The sequence below is a fragment of the Anabrus simplex genome, chromosome 2 (assembly GCF_040414725.1).
Source record: "Anabrus simplex isolate iqAnaSimp1 chromosome 2, ASM4041472v1, whole genome shotgun sequence".
Taxonomy (NCBI): Eukaryota; Metazoa; Arthropoda; class Insecta; order Orthoptera; family Tettigoniidae; genus Anabrus; species Anabrus simplex.
The window spans coordinates 149,219,553-149,243,760 of record NC_090266.1 but is presented as its reverse complement, the minus strand read 5'-3'; the positions used below and the strand labels follow the sequence as shown (position 1 = coordinate 149,243,760).

Here is a 24,208-nt window from a genome sequence, read left to right as displayed (position 1 = left end):
AAATTTTTAAAAATCCCCCAATCAATTTTACGTTCCCAGGGAATAGTTAAAATTTAAAGACTGCTTCAAAGATTGTTTGCAGGTTTCATTTCCATAACAATTTTCATCTACTGCAAATCACACCAAGTGTTAAATATTTACCATAGGATCACCACTGGGCATATGGTGACGAAAATCAAGTATAGAACTCAACAGAAATGGAATTCTCTCTTCCAATACATCCACTAAGGCTCCCTGAGCCAGCTGCCGAAAACTGAGTATCACTCCTACAATGGTCATCCTCTGAAGTACATTGTCAACATCTGCAAAGAAAAATGTAGCTGTGTTCATAATTAAGAAATAGAGCAAGTAACATGAATCTGAGTATTAGACAACACACATCAGCATTTAAATAAAAGCACGCTCCTCTTTAGATATTAAAAAAATATACATTTTTCTGTCAAGAATGAGAAAAATAAGCCTATATTTTCTGGTCCAAAGAATATAACTGGTACAATTTCAAATATTACACCAATATCTAAATGGTTCAGAAGTCAGACTCCTTTGCCGAATGGTCAGCATTAACACCTTCAGTTCAGAGTCCCTGGTTCAATTCCTGGCTGGATGGGGATTTTAATTGTGTCTGATTAATTCTTCTGGTTCAGGGACTGGTTGTTTGTGTTTATCCTAATACTCCCCTCTTCATATTCAGACAACAAACCATACTACCAACCAAAACAGAAATACGCAATAGTGATATAACACACACGCGCACGCACGCGCGCGCGCGCACGCACACACACACACACACAGAACTTCTCCGAATATAATTCAGTCATCCATCTACTGTTTACTAAACACGAGAAATGAACTCAAGGGAAAACAATTCAAAGTCCATCACAGATATACTAATGATATTTTACAATTGTTAAAAGCAGGGCAGGGATGATTTATCTATCACCTTTAGTTATCTGCACATTTTTAGTATTTTGTTAATAGATTAGAAAATTTAGTGGAGGGGGAATGTAACGATAAATGGCTTCATAGCATGAGATTTGAAAAAGAATACCTTCTCATTGGATGAAAGGCGTAATCCCATCTATCTACAAACATGAAAACATGAAAATGTGAATATCGACAAGATACTTCTTTGATCAATATTCCTGGTAAAAATTTCTATATACATTCTGAAATAGGGTGTGACCTGTGATGGAAAAGAAGGTAAATGAAAATCAGTACGGTTCCTGTGCCGCACGTTTTCCGCAAATTCCACCCCGCCCCCCGCCTCTTTCGGGGTACGTCTTGGCTACCTGGTAGCGCCCTTTAAGATTTACATTCTGCTTTATATCTGCTATGTTTGGCTTTTATGGTTTAATATTTCTTATTTATATCCTTAGTATGTGTGTCTATTTATAACTTTCTTTGGACGTGTTTCAAATGTATCATATTCTGCCTTCCCCCCTCTGCTGCGCAATTGTCTTCTGTATGTTACACGCCTCGTTTCTATGGCAACGTGCCTTCCCCTCGTATCTAGCCAACTGGGCTGGCTTTACTCCTCCCTCCCTCCCCGTCCGCTGCTCGCTCTGCTGTGTCGAGCTGCAGACGAGGTCAGGGACTTGACTTGTAGCCAGCGGCCTGGCAAACAGCTCTGTCCTTGGAGTGACGGCGGGCTGGTCCCGTTCGGGTTTCGAACCCTTGACTGTCCATGGTATTTGAGGTAAGAAGTTCACTAAATAAAGATTGAAGTTTCAGCGGGCGTTAACGAAGGGAGGATATCGTTTTACGATTTGTGAACTTTTGGTAATGAGATGTTTGTACTACAGTGCCCTTTAAGTAAAAGAACACGTCCTGGCACTTCAAAATTTGCTGCCGTCTTTGTGGTCAGTTGGGTTCAAATGTTGGAGTGTAACTTGTTTATTGCCTGTTAAATTGGCAGTGAGCTGAGTTGTTTATTAACTCACCTCCCTTTCTTCAGTCGCAATCTAGCGACCTTGGGTTTACGTTGTATGTTAATGCTTTAACTACTATCTTATGCCTTGCCTTAAGCAAATCGGGAGTAAGGCCTGGTTAGAGCCAGCTTCCTTATGTACCTCACTGTATTAAGGACTTATTGAGACCCTTAATGTATGATTTGTATTGCCATGTTCAGAATCATGAAAATTTGTGAACTCATAGAGAAAATAAGCAAGGGTGTGAGTCTGTACGTGTTAGCGACTAGAGTCATTGTGTGCACGAGGTGCCTTGAAAACTGAAGGGAGCATTGAAGAGTTGAAACTCATTTTCATATTTTTATTGTAATTGTAATTCTATATTATATTTTTGGGGCATGAGGCCCAGCCTTTATGTACTTGTTCTACAGCCTGAGGCTGACTTGACTTTGAAACATGTATCTTTTACATTAATTGTGCATGATAACATACCAAAGGAAAACCCAGCGGGGGAATTGCATCTGTAATAAATGTGTTAATTATCTGAAAGGTATAGTTGGGGACAAAACATGACGAACTCAGTTCTTGGAAGCGAGCTGTAAGCCAGCTGTAAATCCCACCCTGCTGAGTTAATGAGCTCCATGTGATCCTTGCTTGGTATGGAGAGGTAGCCAAATCACTCTCTTCAGGCTTGACTCTTTCGTCATGCCGAGAGCAGTGCAGTGACCTAGTGAGCATTATTAACAGTAAGATATGAAATAACTGATATTTGTAATATTTATAATTCTTCTTCTTCTTCTTCTTCTTCTTCTTCTTCTACTACTACTACACCAAGAACTCCAACTACAAGTGACGAAAATGTGATTGGCAGAGGTGTTACATTACAAAAACAAATCATCATTTGGTGAGGAACATTAAAAATTTCTTACGAGGTGTTTTAGGAAATGGTGGTGGTATAACTGGTAAAATTTTAAATAATTTAGCATCGGAAGCGACAGGAATCTGTTACTACGGTGAAAAAAAAAAAAACAGTTAAAAACAGGGATGTCATTACCTATGTAACCCCCACTAAAAAGAAAGTTCAGAAGCAGAAATTTAAATTTGATAAAATAGACTATTTCACTCGGGACCTGCTTCGTCGAACAGTTTTTTTTTTTTTTTTTTTTTACGTTGCACCGACTCGGATAGGTCTTATGGCGACGATGGGACAGGGAAGGGCTAGGAAGTGGAAGGAAGCGGCCGTGGCCTTAATTAAGGTACAGCCCCAGCATTTGCATGCTGTGAAAATGGGAAACCACAGAAAACCATCTTCAGGGCTGCCGACAGTGGGGTTCGAACCTACTATCTCCCGAATACTGGATACTGGCCGCACTTAAGCGACTGCAGTTATCGAGCTCGGTCGTCGAACAGTTTTTAAGTGTTTTTGAGTATTACTTTATTATCACACTAATGTAAGTGACCATTGCCACCTGTTTCCAACTGCGATGTATTTGTTAATAATAATAATAATAATTGTTACCGTATTTTGGTGGATCAGCAGAGGTGAAAGAAGGTGCGGGCTGGAATGGGTCTAACTACAAGTCTGAAAGATGAATTTAAAATTTAAATAAAGGTTATATTTTCAACAGACAACAAAATTTAACAAATTTTTACATAGAATTTGAAAACGAGTACAACAAGCCAAATCAGGTACAAGACCAAGAAAGCCGAGATTAAAATAGACTTTAACAATATGGGCCACAAGCCCTAATTTTTTTAATTTTTTTTTACAATTCCTGAGCTCTGAGCTCATAACCAACATATTACCAAAGGGCAGAAAACCCCTCATAACATGGAGCACTTGCTCCCGCCTAGTAATATCAAGCCTCCTAGAGGCGCCTTTCAAAATACCAGAAAGAGCTGACCGCTCTCAATCTTTCAAGCCCATCAAAGGCAACAACCCATATTACTATCAACTGCCCTCAAGGCACACCTATCAAAAACAGGGGTATCTAGTACCCATTCTACTGGGCCTTCGTGGAAAAGGAACAGATTAATTAAATGGCCCAAAAAAAAAAAGAAACAAGATGAATGGAGGCGTGTACTTGCACTCCTACATGAAGCCTTTTACAACCTAAGTGGCGCTAGGCCGATAAGCAGGGGCTATTCCCATACTATGGAGGTGACACGTATACAGAATAAATTTAACACATTAGAAGGAATAGAAGAACGGTTACAAAAACGTAGTCACCTCAAATTCAAGATGAAGGGGAGCTCGAGAGGATAAGGCACTCTCTATCCCCGATTTACAGTTAAGGTTATATGAAAATTTTACAAAGACCGGAAAGATTTTACATGTTTCAATGGATTGTTTACATATTAAAGGTTTCGGACCTGCCCCGAGGGTTAAACTGCTGAGCTAGCAAGAAATAAAGATGTTAAACGACCATTACCTTGATGAAGAACGACTGCCTGAAGAAAGAAGCGCTTCCCGCTCCCTGCTACATATCCACACACTGAGCTAGATGTTGTTCAAGTGGCCAAGAGCCATGAAAATCAGCAGTTTTTAAACCCTCGTGGAAGCTTTGAGACGTTTCATGAATAATTAAAACACACCCACTCAACTTTATTGGGTAGCTAAAAGTTATACATCAACATCGAAGAAGAAAGACATTATTGGTGAAAAATTAATTAAAGAAATTCGGGATTGGCTGAATTCAAAACTGGCGGAAAGAAAGATTAATATTGCCAACCCAAAAAATGAAAGAACAAAATTTAGTAAAGACAAACTTTTGAATACAAAATTTCTTCAAAAAGTTCCTTCCCTTCGCACCAGGGTGCGTGATCATAGTTGTTTAGTAGAGACATCTGTCAGAGAAGGTCCACACTTCTTGATCAACCAAAAAAACAAAAACAAATCTAAATACACACAGTGGCATCTTCTGAGGAACTGTTGAATTCATTCAGTTGTTAAAGTTCAGAGCTCCTCCGGTAGAGAAGTAATTTAAGGTGGAAAATTCAAATGTGCGGCATATAGGTGTACCATCCGGTACAACAACAACAACAACAACAACAACAACAATAATAATAATAATAATAATAATAATAATAACAATAATAATTTTTTCTGCAGACCCACACGTCAAATTAAATGTATTTTTTCCCTCTTACAAATATTTATGAAAAGAAAGTAAATACCTAAATAACAATAATCCTACCTATTTGAAACATTTGATGGTTTGCATAACACCCTAAAGTGGCAGTTAACACCTTAAAGTGTATTGATTTCCCTTAACTGTCAGAAGCTACCATCTGGACCATGGAGGAGCCAATAATTATACTAATTATGAATAGTTAATAATTCAGTTGTCTCTTCATTCAATATTAATACAATATTATCATTTTCAATTTTCAAAATGGTTTACATTACAAACTGTGCAGCCTATTGGTGGGATAAAATTGGGTAATTTGAACATTCATTCCGTTAACAATTATATGATAATAGGAACAACAACAGCAGGAAATTATATTATTATTATTCATGTGGCTATTTCAGCCTTATAATGTTCCGGCACTTGCGTGAAATGGAAAACTACAGAAATAATTTCAAGAACAACCGGTGGGATTTGAACCCACTGCACCTTCCGACTTCGGGTTACAAGCCCGTCGCATATCACTGAGCTGGTCCAGTTTTATGGATCGTTTAAGTTTGCGTTTTAGTATTCAGGGGTCTCTCTTCATTAACTCATAACCTACTTTAGATCGCCATAATGCAATATTAATATTTTTTTCATGTCAAAATTCCTGAGCTACAATAATAATAATAATAATAATAATAATAATAATAATAATAATTCAGTTTACATAAAAATGACAAATAGATTCCATAAAAAGGTTTTATTCCTGCTCTGGCTCCTTTGGTGCTAATGAGGTAGACGATTTGGCAACTCTGACTACGGCAGACGTAGTAAATCCTATTAGCCCCTAATAGACACTGGGCTGCCGCTGGAGGGTAGTGGTGTGAGGCGAGGTCGTCATGTTTTGTCCCCAACTATACACTATCTTTAACCAGGCCTGGGGCCGTACCCTTTTTCCTTTCCTTCTCCTGTGTGGGAATGACAGAGAAACTACGCAGGGGTACAGTTCCAATTTACAGATAGGTGGGCCGAATCAGGTTTTCAGTAAGCAGCAAATAATTAAAACATGCTATGAAAGATATAGACCGTTATGACTACACCGGCCTACAAAAAAATCTGCGGTGAAAGGTTGAAGAGGTAATTTATCCTAATTTAGGTGTGCTGATTTCAATTATGTAAACTCTTTTTGCCTATCACGTTCAGATTTTTTTTTTTTTTTTTTTTTTTTTTTTTGCCATTTGAAATCCAAATTTGACATATAACTGTAATATCGATAGAAAACAACTTAATATAAAATATATGTAATTTTAATGGAACATGATCACATTGCAATGAATATACAAACAAGTAACATGTTCATTGCTAGAATGTATTAATCTCACTACAAAAATTCTGTTGTTTGCTGCACTTTGATGTGAATGAATGCTGTGTTTATTTGCGTTTGTATTCCTCAGTAGTATTATCTCGCACTAGACACCAACTGTAATCTGACATCATGGAGACGTCCCATTGCGCCTGATACCTTTGTTCCATTTCTTTTAGATACTGATGGAACCGCTTGCCATGTTCCTCGCTGAATGCTCCTAAATTTGCAGGAAAATAATCCAGATGACTGTGCAGGAAATGTAATTTGATGCTCATGCGGCAACCCAATTTCTGGAAGTTGTGCAGCATGGTTTCCACAATCTGTTGGTAGTTGACATCTTTAACAGTACCCAGGAATTTGCTACAAACATCCTTGAATGATTCCCATGCCTGAAGCTGTGTTTCGTTCATCGTTGTACTGAAGCTTCCGAATTTGGGGGCCGTCAAAAACACCTTCCTTAATTTTGGCATCCGACAGTCCTCGAAATTTCTGACAGAGGTACCGAAAGCAGGGACTGTCTCTATCCAAACTCTTCACATACTGCTCATAATTCCCAATTTAATATGTAAAGGGAGCAATAACACACTTTGAGGATCAATTAATGGATAATTTACAATGTTTTTTCCTCCAGACACAAACTGTTTCCTCTTGGGCCACTCAGACATTAACCAGTGACGATCCCTGTCACGAGAGACCCACTCACACACAAAACTGGGGAACTTTGTATATCCTCCTTGCTGCCCTAATATGATACCGCACACTTTTAAATCACATCACAATAACCATCCGTATTCATTGTGGTTCAGTTTCTGTAACATCATAGATAAATTGTGATAGTTTTCACGAAGAGATGTTGAATGGATGACTGGCACTGAAGCAAGTTTATTTCCATTGTACGGAAGAACACCTCTGAGACTTCTTTTACTGGTATCAATAAATAGATGCCAGTCCTTTGCTTGGCAAATAGTTCCAAGACGACGAAACAAGCCAGGGATATCACAGCAAAACACAAGTTCGTCTTCGTGAACAAAAAACTGCCGGAATTCTTCCTCCTGATTTCTGTAGCAATATGAATTTGTCCCAAGAAGTAAAAATATTCTCTCTTTTAATCTTGATCCTAGAAGTTCACTCTTTTCTTTAGTGAGGCCTAGGTCATGCACCAAATCATTTGTCAGACTGATTATAAAGACGTGGAGTTTTATCCTCAACATCCGGTACAAAGGTATCACCACCACCATCCTACGCACTTGAAGATGATGAAGACACACTCTCTGGTAACTGTATTGGTGATTTTGGGACAGGAATATCGGGTCCATGTGGTACGGGGGTTATGGCAGATGGAAGGCAGGAATACACAATGTGCTTTTTGTTTTTCGTATTGAACCCGGACACTTTACATACACAAAAATAACGTTTGTCAAAATGTTTTCTTTGTTCCCACCAAGCCATTGGGGTTCTGAATGGCACTGACAGCAACAACCCATTGTACCACTGCCGCAGTTTTTCTACACACGTTTTACACAAAATATGGGGTGAGAAATTCTTGTCCTGATCACCTAACTTCATGTTAAAATATGCCAAGTACAGGTTTTTTATAAATGGTGTAATATTTTGCTTCTGGCCTTTAATTGTATACTGGCCACATATACGTATAACAGAAAGAGTTGGGATTGTTCACACATTTTTGCCTCCAAACATCACTGCCACTTGCCATTTTAACACAAACTAACTCACTCACTTAATCGACTTCAAGCGCACGTTGTAACTTGTAGACAAAGGCGTGACACACGTTCTCAGATTCTCCTCTCAGACTACGGAGAAACGCTATCTTGGAGTTTTGACCTCGTCTGCACGTAAGCGAACTGCAGCTGTTCTAATTGTTCTTGCGGTGTTCCTGTATGATTGCCTACTCCCCTCCAAAACAGAGCACATGCAAGGTTTTCTCTCAGACATGTCCATACCTACATTCCATAACCAATCCAAACCTAATTTACAACAACGAAGCTCCATTAGCATAAACATGAGACGGACTTATGATAAATCTGTTCGTGATACGAAACAACTGGTATTATTTTTTACATAAGGACAATAAATGTAACGTATATCACATATAATTACTTTTGCCGGAAAATCTTTGCAGGCTGGTGTTATCTGCTGTTACCTTAAGGGAACTAACTGTGAGGTAATCAGCTAATCAGTTAGTCTTGCTTAAGTATTGTATATCTGGAGAAGATACAACAAGAGTGTAAAAAAAGAAAAACAAACATACCATAATGAGGGATTATTGTATCAAAGGTAGGTTTATGCATGTTATCTAAGGCATTCATGTTAATAATAAGTCTGCAGTGGGAGTTAATAGCTCTATGAACTCTTCATTCAAAACAATTACAGGTGAAAGTCATGTCTTGAATCACTCACCCTTATACTGTGATTATTTCAAGGTTTATGTGTATCATTTACAGAAAGGCATAAATTGCATAGACAAATTCAGTTGGATGGAAATGTCAAATGCCCATGATAAGAGAGTGTGTCAAGAGCCTCCGTGGCTCAGGCAGCAGCGCATTGTTCTCTCACCGCTGGGTTCCGTGGTTCAAATCCTGGTCACTCCATGTGAGATTTGTGCTGGACAAAGCGGAGGCGGGACAGGTTTTTCTCCAGGTACTCCGGTGTTCCCTGTCATTTTTCATTCCAAAACACTCTCAACTATCATTTCATTTCATCTGTCAGTCATTAATCATTGACCCACCGGAGTGCGACAGGCCTCAGCAGCCAGCACAATTCCCATCCTCGCCATAAGATGGAGGGCTTCATTCATTCCATCCCTGACCCGGTCACTGACTGGAAAACTGGTTGTAGGTTTTCATTTTCACTTTCAATAACTTACAACCCAACATCTTGGAACATGAAAAGAAATGCTGTCAGTGTGATATGAAAATCAATGTTTCCAACATTATAATGTAACAATAACTGCGAACGGCCTCCAGAGACGCCAGGTGCAGGTCTTTCGAGTCTAAGCCCATGAGCGACCAGCACATCAGTAAGGATAAGGCCTACCTAGGATGAAATATAACGAAGAAACAGCGCGTGCGTGCACACACACACACACACGCACACACACACACACACACACACACCAAAAGCCAGAGAAATTAACCAATGAAAATATATATCCGCAACTTGGCCAGGAATCAAACCTGGGACTCTTGAACCGAAGTCCAGGACGCTAACCAATTAGCCACAGATGTTGCTTCGGATTAAACATAAAAATCCTGAAAGTCAGGTGATAAATATCAACCTCAAGTATATAAACCATTTTGTGATTCATATTTTGCAGTAAGGAAGCAGGGTAGTAGTTTTACACGACTATTGATATTATCGTAGCCAAGCGATCTTCAGTTCCTCATCGAATCCAAAACACAGGGGACTTCACTTTTCATTTCAAAAATTCTACATTTTTATTGAAAGGGATTCAAACCAGTCACCATGATGAAAAGCCAGTTATGACATCACTAGCTTAAGCACCCAGGATGTGCAATCTTTTTGCTTTGCTATATGCTTTACGTCGCACCGACACAGATATGTCTTATGGCGACGATGTGATAGGAAAGGCCTAGGAATGGGAAGGAAGCGGCCGTGGCCTTAATTAAGGTACAGCCCCAGCATTTGCCTGGTGTGAAAATGGGAAACCACGGAAAACCATCTTCAGGTCTGCCGACAGTGGGGTTCGAACCCACTATCTCCCGATTACTGGATACTGGCCGCACTTAAGTGACTGCAGCTATCGAGCTCGGTGATGTGCAATCTAACAGGACATCAATGCAGAGAGAGAGAGAGAGAGAGAGAGAGAGAGAGAGAGAGAAATCTAATCAAGTTGTACCAAAGCTGACACTGAGTTTACAGTTGTCATCAACGAAGTTATGTAGGAGGGAACTGCATTAACAATGAGCAAGTGCTACATCTGGATGAGCCTTACTGTACATGAATTAAAAGTCGAGTAGATTAGAGATACTTATGCACTTTCTGGAGGGAACATACATGAAAGCATACAGAATGAGTCCTGGCAAAAACAGGTAACACCAATGCTATGAGGTGGTAAGCAATAAAGAGATAAAAGAACAAATGAACAAATACGTTGAAGTCTACACGACAATTCCACATTTTTATTGGGAAGGATTCAAACCACAGTCGCCTTGATGAAAAGCCAGTTATGGTGGAGTCATGAACTACATGAACGAAGTAGAGGCAGAAGATGATGGTTAGACTCAGTATTTAGAGATTCCAAATAAGAGCTGTAGAACCAGAAGTGGCCACAGTGCTAGCTGCAAATAGATAATTATGGAAGCCTTAGTTCATTTACAGATTCTTGAACAATGAATGCAGAAAGGCATAAAAATATCCAAAGATGATCCATATCTATGTAGAGGTTCGAGACTGTTTCAAATACCTTCAAAGTACAGTTTCAAAATAAATGATCGTAGACAGCACTTCAAAGATCTACCATGACCAGCTTGTTTGTGTTTCCATTCAAAATGTTCACTCAGTAATACTGTACACTATGTTACCATCCCCCAAATAAGGCTGAATTATTCTTTTCACAAGTTGCTTTACATCGCACCGACGCAGTTGATAGGACAGGAAAGGGATAGGAGTGGGAAGGAAGCGGCCATGGCCTTAATTAAGGTACAGCCCCAGCATTTTCCTGGTGTGAAAATGGGAAACCGTGGAAAACCATCTTCAGGGCTGCCGACAACGGGGTTCGACAGAAATAATCTAATGTATTAGTTATGAACATTAAGCTAAAGGCCTATGTTATGATAGGTGAGAATTTTATACATCTGAGAGATAATATTCATAGCAACTATACATTTAGTGGTATGGAATATTTAGATGTAGTTAATTTAAAGAGTTGGATAAGACTCTGGACTGATAAAAGAAAAATTATATGCCTCCAGATACACAAAAAGATCCGTAATTTGAAATGAACTATTAGGACTGGTGCCAATACAGTCAAGATACCGTATTTTCTCGCATAATTACCACTCTTGCATAATTTATGCATCCCAATATTTTTGGGTCCAAAGTGGAGAAAAAGAAATGTTCACATATTTGACGCACCCACTTCTTCGAACATCCATCACGCCGCTCCGAATGCATTTCGAAATAACGATGTCAACCACTCAAGTAGCAGCCTTCCTACTGCAAAACCAGGCATTCCAAATACTGGGCAACGTGCTGTTATCAGCCAGTAGGAAATACTACTGCATTAGTTCAGTGAAAGAATCAGCACAGAAATGACTACTGTCAGATTTTTTATTATGGACACTCGAGTTTAGGCTTTAATTACAAACGAATCAATAGGCCTATGGAAGTTCGAGTTATACCAATATTTTCCTTGTTTAATTCTACATTAGCGTATATAAGACGCATTGTTTTCGACGTTCATTAAATATTTTTTATTTGTGGTTGTAACAAATATTGCCCGGGTTTTTGGCTTCATCTCTAGGAACCGCTCACTTAGGAATATGTACAAGGAAAACGACTTGTCTGATTCTAATGAAATTTTTATATGTTATAACCACGTGTATTTTTAGTGTAATACTCAAGTTACAATGTTTTTCAACGACCCTGAAAAAGGTTCTTATCATTTTTCTAAAGCAACTCTTTCTCAGCCCAGGATAAAGGTACAGCAGCAAACTTGGGCTCATTTTGAAGCATGCAGTCATGGTTATCAGAAACTACAACAACTGTAACCGTACAGTGTGGTACCGAATTTATGAAGAGTAATATTGAAGGGAGGTTTTGTCCACGCCGTACCGTGCGATTAACAGCACGCCGGGTGGTGAAATTGGGCGCAGTGTTGCCGCGTTCAGTAGCAATCACGCGCGCAACGAACACAGTACACTCGCCCCGGGCAGTTGTGAAATGGAATGCCCATGACCTTCGTTTGTCCGGAAGTTATTTTCAGTTTTCCTATGTTCTGCATGTTGACCACGTCACTTCAAGATGCCTCCGAGGCCGCCGTTATCAGAGGGTGAACTTGCAATGATTTTTTTTCTGTTATTTGCTTTATGTCGCACTGGCATAGATAGGTCTTATGGCGACGATGGGAGAGGGAAAGCCGATGAACGGGAAGGAAGCGGCCGTGGCCTTAATTAAGGTACAGCCCCAGCATTTGCCTGGTGTGAAAATGGGAAACCACGGAAAACCATCTTCAGGGCTGCCCTCAGTGGGGTTCGAACCCACTATCTCCGGGATGCGAGCTCACAGCTGCGCGTTCGTAACCGCATGGCCAACTCACCCGGTTCGCAATGATTTTGAGTGCTATTTTTTTATTTCAATATGAGGAGGAAAAAGTAGGGGACAAGAGGTTCCTTGTGTACCAGAAGGTGGCAGATTTTCTTGGATTATCGCTGTCGTCAGTGAAGAGAGTAGGAGCCGCTTCAAAGGAGAATGATGGAAATACGTCATCCAGGTCATAATTTTACACATCGGAAGTGAAGAACGCTTTCTTGACGGTGCAGAACTTTGTTTTATTGGCAAGAAAAGTAGTGGTGATTACCAGAATGAGATGAACTCGACTCATTATGAAGAATGGTTCATGAAAGTCCTGAGTTTATTGCCTCAAAGTTCGGCTGTCGTTATAGATCAAGCTCCATATCATACGAGGGCCGATCCTTCATCTTAAAACCCGAATATGTCATGACTGAAACGTGAAATTATACATTGGATAACGTCAAAGAATATTTCACTACCACCTGGAGTTGACGATTATAACAAATTAATTAAATCAGAGCTGATTGTCCTTGCCAGGCCTTAGTTTCAAATGCCGGTAAAGAAGCTGGAACAACTGCCTCAACGACTTCGACCAGATGTACAGATTATTTGGTTACCAGTGGCCCATTGCGAGCTTAATCCAATCGAGCTCATTTGGGCTTACGTAAAAGGGAAAAAAGCAAAAACAAATATGGCTAACACATTAGAAAATGGTAGAGGTATGAAAGCAATTTACGCTTTATGCCGAGAAGCCTTACGTACCGTGACCCCTGAACACTGGAAACAATGTATTAAACACGCTAAGAAAATTGAAGACCACTACTGGGAAAAAGATGGACTGTCTGTAAATATCCCTTATTTCGAGTCAGTCATAATCAACATGAATGACAGCAGCACCGATTCTTCGGAACGCAGTGATTTTTCAGACGAAGAAAATTGATAGAATTAAATACCGTAAATATATGTAAATAATAATACAAATAACTTGTAAAAATTGTACAGTGTGATATTTCTAAATTAGGAAGTTAACCATTTTTAAACCTGCCGTTGAAGGTCCAAAGCCCTTATGAGAAAAGGTGATGGGAAGTGGAATTTATAAGAGGAAATAAAATTAAAAGTTGAAAGTAAACTAATGAAAGTAAACGAAAAGCTGTGTTCGTTGCGCGTGTGAATACTACTGAACGTGGCAACACTGCGCCCAATTTCACCACCCGGCGTGCTGTTAATCGCACGGTACGGCGTGGACAAAACCTCCCTTCAATATTACTCTTCATAAATTCGGTACCACACTGTACGGTTACAGTTGTAGCAGTTTCTGATAACCATGACTGAGTGCTTCAAAATAAGCCCAAGTTTGCTGCTGTACCTTTATCCTGGGCTGAGAAAGAGTTGCTTTAGAAAAATGATAAGAACTTTTTTCAGGGTCATTGAAAAAAATTGTAACTTGAGTATTACACTACAAATACATGTGGTTATAACATATAAAAATTTCATTAGAATCAGACAAGTCGTTTTCCTTGTACATATTCCTAAGTGAGCGGTTCCTAGAGAAGAAGCCAAAAACCCGGGCAATATTTATTACAACCACAAATAAAAAATATTTAATGAACGTCGAAAACAATGCGTCTTATATACGCTAATGTAGAATTAAACAAGGAAAATATTGGTATAACTCGAATTTCAGTAGGCCTATTGGTTCATTTGTAATTAAAGCCTAAACTCGAGTGTCCATAATAAAAAATCCGACAGTAGTGACGCGCCATTCCAGTCTGGTACAAATGTATTTTATGAGTGTTTCAGGTACGGGACATGCATTTCCTGTGATCTCAGAACTGTTTGTTAGTGCACAGTGAGCAAGAAATTGAGTAAAATTGCATCATATAACCTCGCGGTGTTCAGTTACGATGAAACATACGGGCATAGGACAGCAGGCCTCAATTATTCAGTGTTCAAATGCAACGTGCATTACCACAGTAACAGAGAAGCAACCAACAAGTCTCACAAAGCATTTTGCGGATGAAAAAGCGACAAATTTCCGAAAAAAGAGGATGATCTGCTTAAATACAAGATTTTGTTACGCAACATTGAATATGCCGTTTCTCACGAAATGCTGTATTTTAAAGGATGGGAAATGGATGCTGAATGTGGAATCAGTGACTTGGATTTCATGGTTGGTTGAGGCTGGATGGTTTATTTTATGGAGAGAAATGGACTTTCTCTTCGATTAAGAAAAACATTATGCCAAAAAATGCCTAATCATTTCAGCCAAAAAGCAAATGCCTAATCATTTCAGCCAAAAAGCAATTGATTTTCATCGCTTTGTCATTGAGAAGCGCAATGTGAAGGAACCGCAGGTCAGACGCCAATCAGTTTCCATATGCCACAAAGTCGAACGACTGATAAGAAAGGGACATAGTGTTTTATAGTATGCACTACTGGAAGGGAAAAACTACTATGTACTACAATGCTTGCTGTAACAGGTGATTGCAGAAAGCTTGCAACTTAGGATCTTCTAAAATGAAAAACAATACCTGAAGTAAAATTTCCGTGAGGGACCCATTCCAGTCTGGGCCTTAATATCCCTAACAAACGTTCTGGACTGGGCATTTTTAAGGATGTTTAAAACATTATATCTTTGTACCTGTGAGAGATATTTGCATGATTCTTTTTTCTTTATGCTTGTTTGAGCATCTAGTTTCGGAAAACGCTGTTTGTATTATGTCAACTATCACTTGAGATTTTAAAATTGTTTATATATTATACCATGTTTTGCGAATGGAAAAAAGGTCTGACAGATAGCTAAGCAAATACAGTTTTCTGAAATACTGTTATATTTACCCTATTTTGCTAATAAAAAATGTGCATTGCAATTACAAAACAACAATAATGAGTACGATATAATTTTTTTTTTTTGCTAGTTGTTTTACACGTCGCACCGACACAGATAGGTCTTACGGCGACGATGGGACAGGAAAGGGCTAGGAGTGGGAAGGAAGCGGCCGTGGCCTTAATTAAGGTACAGCCCCAGCATTTGCCTGGTGTGAAAAAGGGAAACCACTGAAAACCATTTTCAGGGCTGTCGACAGTGGGGTTCGAACCTACTATCTCCCGAATACTGGATACTGGCCGCACTTAAGCGACTGCAGCTATAGAGCTCGGTAATATTATTATTTTTTAAAATAAAAAATAAAAAATATTATTTTTAATAATAATAGTAATAATTACAATAATCAAAATGGGAGCTCTTATAAAATTTTATTTTAATTGATACATTTTGTCAAAAGTTACTCAAATTTAAAAATATTGTTCCATTTACCACAGAAGACTTCCGAGAAAGAGAAAATACAGTCTTCTAAACAGATAACTTTACTAATATGTAGACAATCCTACGTATTCACGTAAATTTGAAATACGCGGGAACATGCGCTAGGCCGTTTAACGAACTCCAATCATATTGAAATGTAAGAAGTTGTTTCGAATTTATATGTCAATAATATGTTCATTTGCGCATAAACTTATCATATATCATAAAATATAAAAAATATCACTTTCGTCAAGCACATGTTTGCCGCGAGAAGCCATGTCATAGAGCTCACTGAGTGACATCTATTGACGCATGTTGATCGAAAATATCGTAAATTCTCTGACTTAGACATATAATACTGCCATCTGCTTAAATACTCTCGTAACTAATACATGAAGAAACACGATGTAACTACCAGAATGCGTGCATAGCTCGTTCTCGATTTTCAGCGAATTGTCAAACCTCACTACGGGCTATGCCCGCAGCGCGGCCTGAACGTAATTTCGGCCGCTGCGGGCTATGCTCGCAGTTAGACCGGAAAGAGTTAACAACAGAGATTCTGAAAAACACAACAAATATTTATGAGTAAGAACTCATCGGAACCAGGAAATATTATGTTTAATTATGACATCAAGATGTGTTCTACTTAATTAGCCTATCGCCAATTACACAGTGCATAAGGGTGCGGCAAATTACTAACAGATGTCAAGGGTCAGACCGTGCGAGCCAAAGCCAGAATTCCCCAAGGAGTGATTTCATTTACAGAAAAATATCAGATGACGCTTTGAAGTTTCTGATTAAACCTACGATCCGATCAGGATGAGATTCGATCAGTGGAATGTAGAATATTGGAGCTATCACTGACACCTCAACCAACATCGAGAGACATGTATTAGCGGACCAATGTGTGAGATGGAGGTGTGGTTTTCCCTTTCTACCAGCCCAAGCCTTCTTCTTGTATAAAAGAAATCGCTCTGAGAGCCAGATACTCAGTCTTACATTCAGTTTTGCATTTAGTCATGCAGTTATTTGGACTTTCAATCCTTTAGTCTTTGTTAAGTTTTATATACAGTTTTATTCAGTGCGGTAGTAATGCAGTGTGTTCATCGTGCTGCGCGGTACAAGTATTTGTACACGGTGATTTGTGAGACAAGGCGTTGATTTCCGGCCTGAGTAAATTAATTATTCAAGCACTAAGAGTTGTGAATTAGTCATTTATTGTGAAATACAGTATCATATGTAAAATCCACACAAGTTAGTAAAGCAGGTGTTATTCGCGTACAGTGAACTGCGTGGCAACTCGATGACGTTTATCTATGCACAGGTAATTGTGTACAAGACATAACTAATGTATGGTCAATCAGAGAAACTGAAGTGCCGTAGAAACACATATAACGTCACGACAATAAAGTCGGGAAGTGAACATGATAAAAGAAATTGCTAATGTTTCATATCGCACCGATCAGATAGGTTTTATGGCGACGATGGAATAGAAAAGGGTTAGGAGTGGGAAGGAAGCGGCCGTGGCCTTAATTAAGGTACAGCCCCAGCATTTGCCTGGTGTGAAAATGGAAAACCACGGAAAAAAATCTTCAGGGCTGCCGACAGTGGGGCTTGAACCCACTATCTCCCGGATGCAAGCTCATAGCTGTGCACCCCTAACCATATGGCCAACTCGCCCAGTAGATGAAAAAAGAAATACTGGCTTACTTGTGATAATAATAATCATAATAAATGGGTAGCATCTGCTGAACACATAAAAACACAGCGAGTAACATGTCGTACGCGCAGAAGTTCCATGAATTAGGTAAGCATAAGATCGTTAACATGTAGAGTGTTGTATTAGGTAAACTTTGTGTATCCAGAGACAGTGCAGATGTATACGTGATGCTTCAATATCTAGCTGAGTGTTATTAACTGTATATGCTAATGGGAAGATTAAGTAATGAGCTACAGAACAATATTGTTACTGGATTAGCACAATTGAGTCAATAAGTGATTCTAATCACATTGGGTTGTAGCACGTGACATATAATTAACGTAGCTGTAACAAAGTTATTTCCTCATTTTCATATGTGAACAAGTGAGATCGTCGATCCTGGAAGAATCTACAAGCTGTTTGCCTCTGTCTCATCCCAGTGCATCAGAGAACTACGAGCTCTGGCAAAGCCGGGTGAAGACCCGGACAGCATGAACGCGAACGTGAAGGAGACGAACCCAGGATTCTGCACTACTGAAGACATCGTGATGGCAGCTTAAACTTCTATGGATGTACTTGCCTAAGGAAGATTGGTCACAATGCTGAATCGATAAGTACACTTCAAAATTTTAAGCTTGAAAGTCATATCCCTAACTGTAAATAAAATAAAATTTGCATGCAAATTAGAATATGAGTAGTAGTCACAAACTATTTCAAAGGGATTGTAGTTTCCTAGTTTATTATTATAGGGAACTTTTCTTCTCTGGTTTGGAAACCAGTATTTTATTGACCCTGAGAAATTCAATGCATGACGTAATTACCGTATTTCACGGCATAATCGTCGCACTTTTTATACCAAAATTTTCGAAAAAGATTGTAGGGTGCGACCATTATACGATGAATATTTAATACCAGTATTTGTATTACTCAAAAAATGTATTTATAACTAAATTGTATTTGATACAAATTTAAGATGCACGTAATACTCGCGTTTATACATCAAAATAATTAAAATAGTCTAAAACAAAATTCATAATTTTTCGCAACAATTCGGCGAACGTTTTTCCAACCTGAAAATAAAAATGAACGTATTAAGTTAATTTGTCATTAATTTGAGTATTAAAGTTAAAATATTACACTTGCAAAAAATTATCGCTTTGTTGTGAAATGCGGACTTACCGGTACGCAATTTATTCCAAATCTTCGGTGTCGCTATCGCAGGTTTCGCTATCTGATGCGCCGTCCTCGCCTCTGTTAATACCAGTATCAGATTCTTCATCTCCCTGCCACACTGCGTCATCTTCGGAACCGTCTAGTGCATTCGAAATCCCAGTCCTTTTGAAGCTCTTGGAGACTAGTTCAGGTGGTATAAGATCCCAACTCTTCTTCACCCACGAGCATAACAAGTCCAAGGGTGGACGCCTGATATTTCCGGCGGGCGTCAATTGCTGATCGCCGCTCATCATCCACTCGTTGTAAAATCGACGTAAGTGGTCTTTAAAGGGTTTATTAACACATACGTTTAGTGGCTGCAAAGCAGATGATAGGCCACCAGGAATGACTATCTGTCGTGTCTTATTTGTAGTGAGAATTTCCTTCACTTCGTTCACGAGGTGACCTCGGAAACTATCTAAAACAAGCAGAGCTGGTTGTTTTAGTAGTGCACCAGGTCTTCTATTCCACACAGTTTTAACCCAGTCCAGCATGAGTTCTACGTCCATCCAACCCTTTGGTTGCACTCGTACATGAATTCCACGGGGAAACTGTATATTCTTAGGTATCGTTTTCCTCTTGAAAATGATGTAAGGCGGCAACTTTCTCCCGTCAGCTGTAATGGCTAGCATTGCCGTGCATCGCAACTTCTCACTACCACTGGTTTTCATTAATACACTCCGTGATCCTGTTAGCGCAATAGTGCTGTTGCGAGGCACATCAAAAAAGATTGGAGTCCGATCGGCATTACCGATTTGAGAAAGCAAGTACGAAGTTTCCTTGCGCAAATGTATGACAAATCGGTGAAAATTTACAATCTTGTCCTTGTAATCAGCAGGCAACTTTTGGCTTAGTGTTGTTCTCCTTCGTACTGACAGATTGTGTCGTCGCATGAACCCCTTAATCCACCCACGAGTCGCCTTAAACTGAGTTACCGGTATGTTGTGTTTCCGCGCTACCTCCTGTCCCTTAATTTGTAACATTTCATATGATACACTGCAGCCATTGTTACGTATTTCACTGACGTACCTAAACACTTCTTCGTCAATTATAGGAAACTTCCCTGTTTTAGGACCTCTAAACGCGCGTCTAGAAGGGTTTGTGCTTTTTAGCTTGTTTTTTTACTTTCCGCCAGTCACGCACCAACTTTTCACTCACAGAAAATTTTCTTTCTGCAGCTCTGTTCCCGTGCTGTTCAGCGAAGGCAATTACGCTTAGCTTGAAGCCCGCTGAATAGTTTCTATATTTACCCATAATCGCTTATAAATGCTTCACACGTTAATGTTTTGCGATATAAATGACTTTCCGTAATTGTTCACTATTAAAACAAATTATGTCTGCAAACACCCAAAACACAAATTAAAAACTTAAATTCTCACGCACACATGTCTACAGTAATCACGTAAATCTGAAACAAATAAATGCATCTGTGATCTGCCCATTCCAGAGCAGCCAATACTGTTAGGCAGCAAGGAAGCATGCAACAATTTATCAGTTTAGCTCGTTGGTTGCGACACACTACTGCGCTTGCGCAAAGCTCGCAAACCGGAGCTCTAGCTAGCGCGGTGTAGATCTACTGTGTAGTTGACTGTATTCCGAGACGTCAGTAACAAACATTCATTCATTTTTTTCAATTTCTTTTAAACATATGGTAATTAGGTTAATATTTCTTCCCAGTTATTGATGATTTTACATTAAATTACTGACGAGTTTATAAAATAAAACTTTAATAGCATTGGATAATAATTATCTTGACTGCTTGGATAAAAGTTTTCATCCCATGCCCGGACACTTATGACGTAGTAGTAAGATAAGAGTCTAGCGATGACAACTGAGACATCGTAAATAATTCCGTGGAAATCTGCGTTATCGTCTTGGATTTCACTTCATGCGCAATAACACAGGAGCCGGCCCCATGGTGTAGGGGTAGCGTGCTTGCCTCTTACACGGAGGCCTCGGGTTCAATTCACGGCCGGGTCAGGGAATTTTACCTGTATCTGAGGGCTGGTTCGAGGTCCATTCAACCTACCTAGCCGGTATTTCCTGGCGACGCTGCCGATAAGCGATAACTTACAGCCTTACGCATTTCAAATGGGAACTCATAATATGTAGGTGGTGAATAAATAGTACACTGTCTCGCGACCACGTTGTCAAACTGCCGATAGCCTACCGGTAAGCATAATATGTAGGTGGTGAATAAATAGTACACTGTCTCACGACCACGTTGTCAAACTGCCGATAGTCTACCGGTAAGCCATGCGTCGTACATATACCGGTATTATTTATTTATACGTTGTGCAACATGTCGCAAATGTGACTGTGTTGCCAAATTGCCCATAAACCATACACGTATTTAAATTGCGCATTCATGTGCAACTTACGTTGCAGTTCCATTTACCTTTTAACCAGATTAGTGAACAAAATTTGGACGTGCGACGATTATGTAATTAAAGGTTTAAAGTCCGATTTTTGTATTGAAAATAAAGGATGCGACGATTACGCGGTGGCGACGATTATGCCGTGAAATACGGTATAAGGTCCTAGTATTGATTCTTGTGTGAAGTATTGTAATGAGAGTGAATAGTGTTAATTTAAATGTTCTCGGTTATCAACAAGTTACGTGTTGTTATGAATCATCAGAATGTTCTTAAATTATTTTTATGCTTCACACGTAAGGTAGGAGATTCCCCCATATTATAATTTTAAGGCTACTGATCAAGATGCGGGAAATAAGACAACGGGTGAAAATATGTCATATTTTGATCACGAGTGTTATATTCCAATTTTAAATGTCCCGAAGGATAGGTTCTTCTGTGAATGTGCGTGTCTGAGATGTCGGGATTTGAGCAGTGATCAGCTTGCATGTTAAAGTCTGGTATGCTGAAGCGAAATGGAAATGTGAGTCTCCCAAGTGAATTTATGTTAAGTGCAAGGTGTTATTCAGCACCAATGATAATGGTAATGAGGCTGAATAAATCCATATTGTAATGAGGCTAAATAAAGCCAGATTTAATAATGAGGCTATTGATGGAAGAGAGACATTCTTCCGTGAAAATAATAATAAGAGCAGCATGGAATGGCCGTTGTATTCAGGGGAGGACAAGTGAAGGTACTCCAGATGGGAGAGCGGTGAAGGATTTATAGCTCCATGTCTGAAAGGGAGCAACTGGTGGACTTAGTCTCACCACTACCTGGAACGTTTGCGAGCTATTTGTTTCTGACTGATCATGACATAACATTCACACGCAAATAACAGATTACCATCGTCGTGATAGTATCGATATTTCAGGACATGCACCAGATTGTCAGAGGAGTGCGCGTTCGATCCCACTCAACAATGACGACCACCATCATTGTCACTGATCACGGAGGGATCATACCTTCCATATGCTTTTGTATCTGTGAAATGTATTGTTCTATTTGTTTATATTCCAGATGAATATCATTATTCTTGTTGTACATAGTGTTTAGTGTACTGGTGTTGTTGTCAATGTGTTGTTCCACAGGAAACAACGTTGTATTGAACTTGTCTTATTAAACAGTGTATACATATCCCGGCGAAACAAGCATGTGCGATAATTTGATGATTGTAAATAATATTCAAGTAGAGTTAATAGGCTAATGTTATGATATGACTTTCAAATGCTTCGGAGGTGTGCTGCTTATAATTTGTTCAATGCCTTGATCACATAATATCATGACACAATGAACTATGAATTTACAAAATATGAATTCATGACACAGACGTAATATGTAATTGCGAATGTGCCTTTATATTATGTGTTAAGTGATTATAAGAGGGACGACCCTTAAGTGTTATAGGGTTATAAGATGCAAAATGCAATTCTGTAACGACAGACAGACATTGAATCATCAGTTCTGAATCCAGCATATATTTTTCTTTTAGTGTAAAATTTTTATGGCACATTTTTATATATAATTTATATGTGTGTTTTTCTCAATTCATTAAAATTACAGTGAAACTCGGTTAAGAAGTTCCCGCATAAGAAGTTTTCCCGCCTAAGAAGTGTGATATTCTTGGTCCCTTGATCAGTTGCATTAAGACATATGTATATTTTTCCCGTTTAAAGTGTTCTGTTATAAATATATTTCCCGCTTAAACAGTTCAGATTTTAGAGCCCCTTGAGATAGAAAACGTCCGCTCAAAGCAGCCCGTGGTTAGAACCCTCCAGTCTCCACGCAAGTTGCACCCTGTGTTAGACCGTGCGCGCGCTCGCGGTGTGTGTCTGGTGTCACGGAACATGTGCGGGCCTGCCACGGCCATATGACGTCACGCTATGACAACACGGACAGCAGATGATCACTCTCGACTTGTGGAATCGAATCGAACCGAACCCATCAGTCAAAATTTCCACTCCACCGTTCCATCTAGCGGAATAAAATCGAACGGGATTCTACGTAAGAAACAAAGTACGCAATGAATGATTTGATAAAACTTTAATGCAGTAATTTGCGGGCCGCGACAGGGTGAAGTCATTAATCGAGGTGGCCTAAACATTAATTAAAAACCGTAAAGTGCATTTGCCCACAACATTACTGTTAACCTACCACAAAACTGAATATTCTAACCTGTCTGATTTTTCATTCCCTTGCTTATTTCCTTCCAGGCATTCTGTTTTACGTTGTTACAATAATACTTGTGGGCCTTGCCGTAGAGGAAATTACGTTTTTGAACTAAACTGATAAGATTTTCCGTGTCTATTACTAGTGAGGTGAATAAAAACAACTTCGCGACTCTATGTAGGAAACAGCCGATTTGCCAGCAGCCAGCTGATACACATGCCGCCAAACAGCCGACCGAAAGATCCCGATCGTTTACGAAGTTGAACGAATGTTGATAGCCAACTGGGTGTTGAGGGAGGCACACATAGGCACTGCAATACCACGTGTTGGCATAAAATTGAAAGTTATTTTTAATTTTACCTTTATACGAGCTAAACATTGTATTATCGTGTCACTCGTAATTATTACATCGCATTATTAGAACGTAGCACAAGGATGAGGAGACATCAAATAAAATTCTCGCGGGGAAAGAAACTGTTTAAGTTTAGATGTGCTAGCGTTGCTACTGCACCTTTATCTCTCCCACGTAATATCCCGGATACATTTCCATGCACTAATTTCTACCAACTTCGAACCTGTGTTTCTTTTCTTCATTACCTATAGCATGAAGAGGATTGAAGCGGGAAAATAAACTCAATACTGGCTTGGCCATGCGGTACTTGTGAAACAGCCAGAAACTACGCCCGTTGCCGTGACAACCAGTAGGAATGCAGGGGCGATTTAGGCCTAGGTTCTAAGAATCTCTTA

General features: G+C 39.4%; 1 protein-coding gene across 1 annotated transcript in view; it reads right to left on the bottom strand.

Moving 5' to 3' along the window:
- Positions 1 to 24,208, bottom strand: part of Hem (Nck associated protein 1 Hem) — a 318,021-nt gene that overhangs the window by 41,318 nt on the left and 252,495 nt on the right. Inside the window, exon 19 of the mRNA XM_067140394.2 lies at positions 142 to 302. Coding sequence (XP_066996495.1) covers positions 142 to 302 — 161 coding nt within the window. The remainder of the gene's footprint in view (positions 1 to 141; positions 303 to 24,208) is intronic.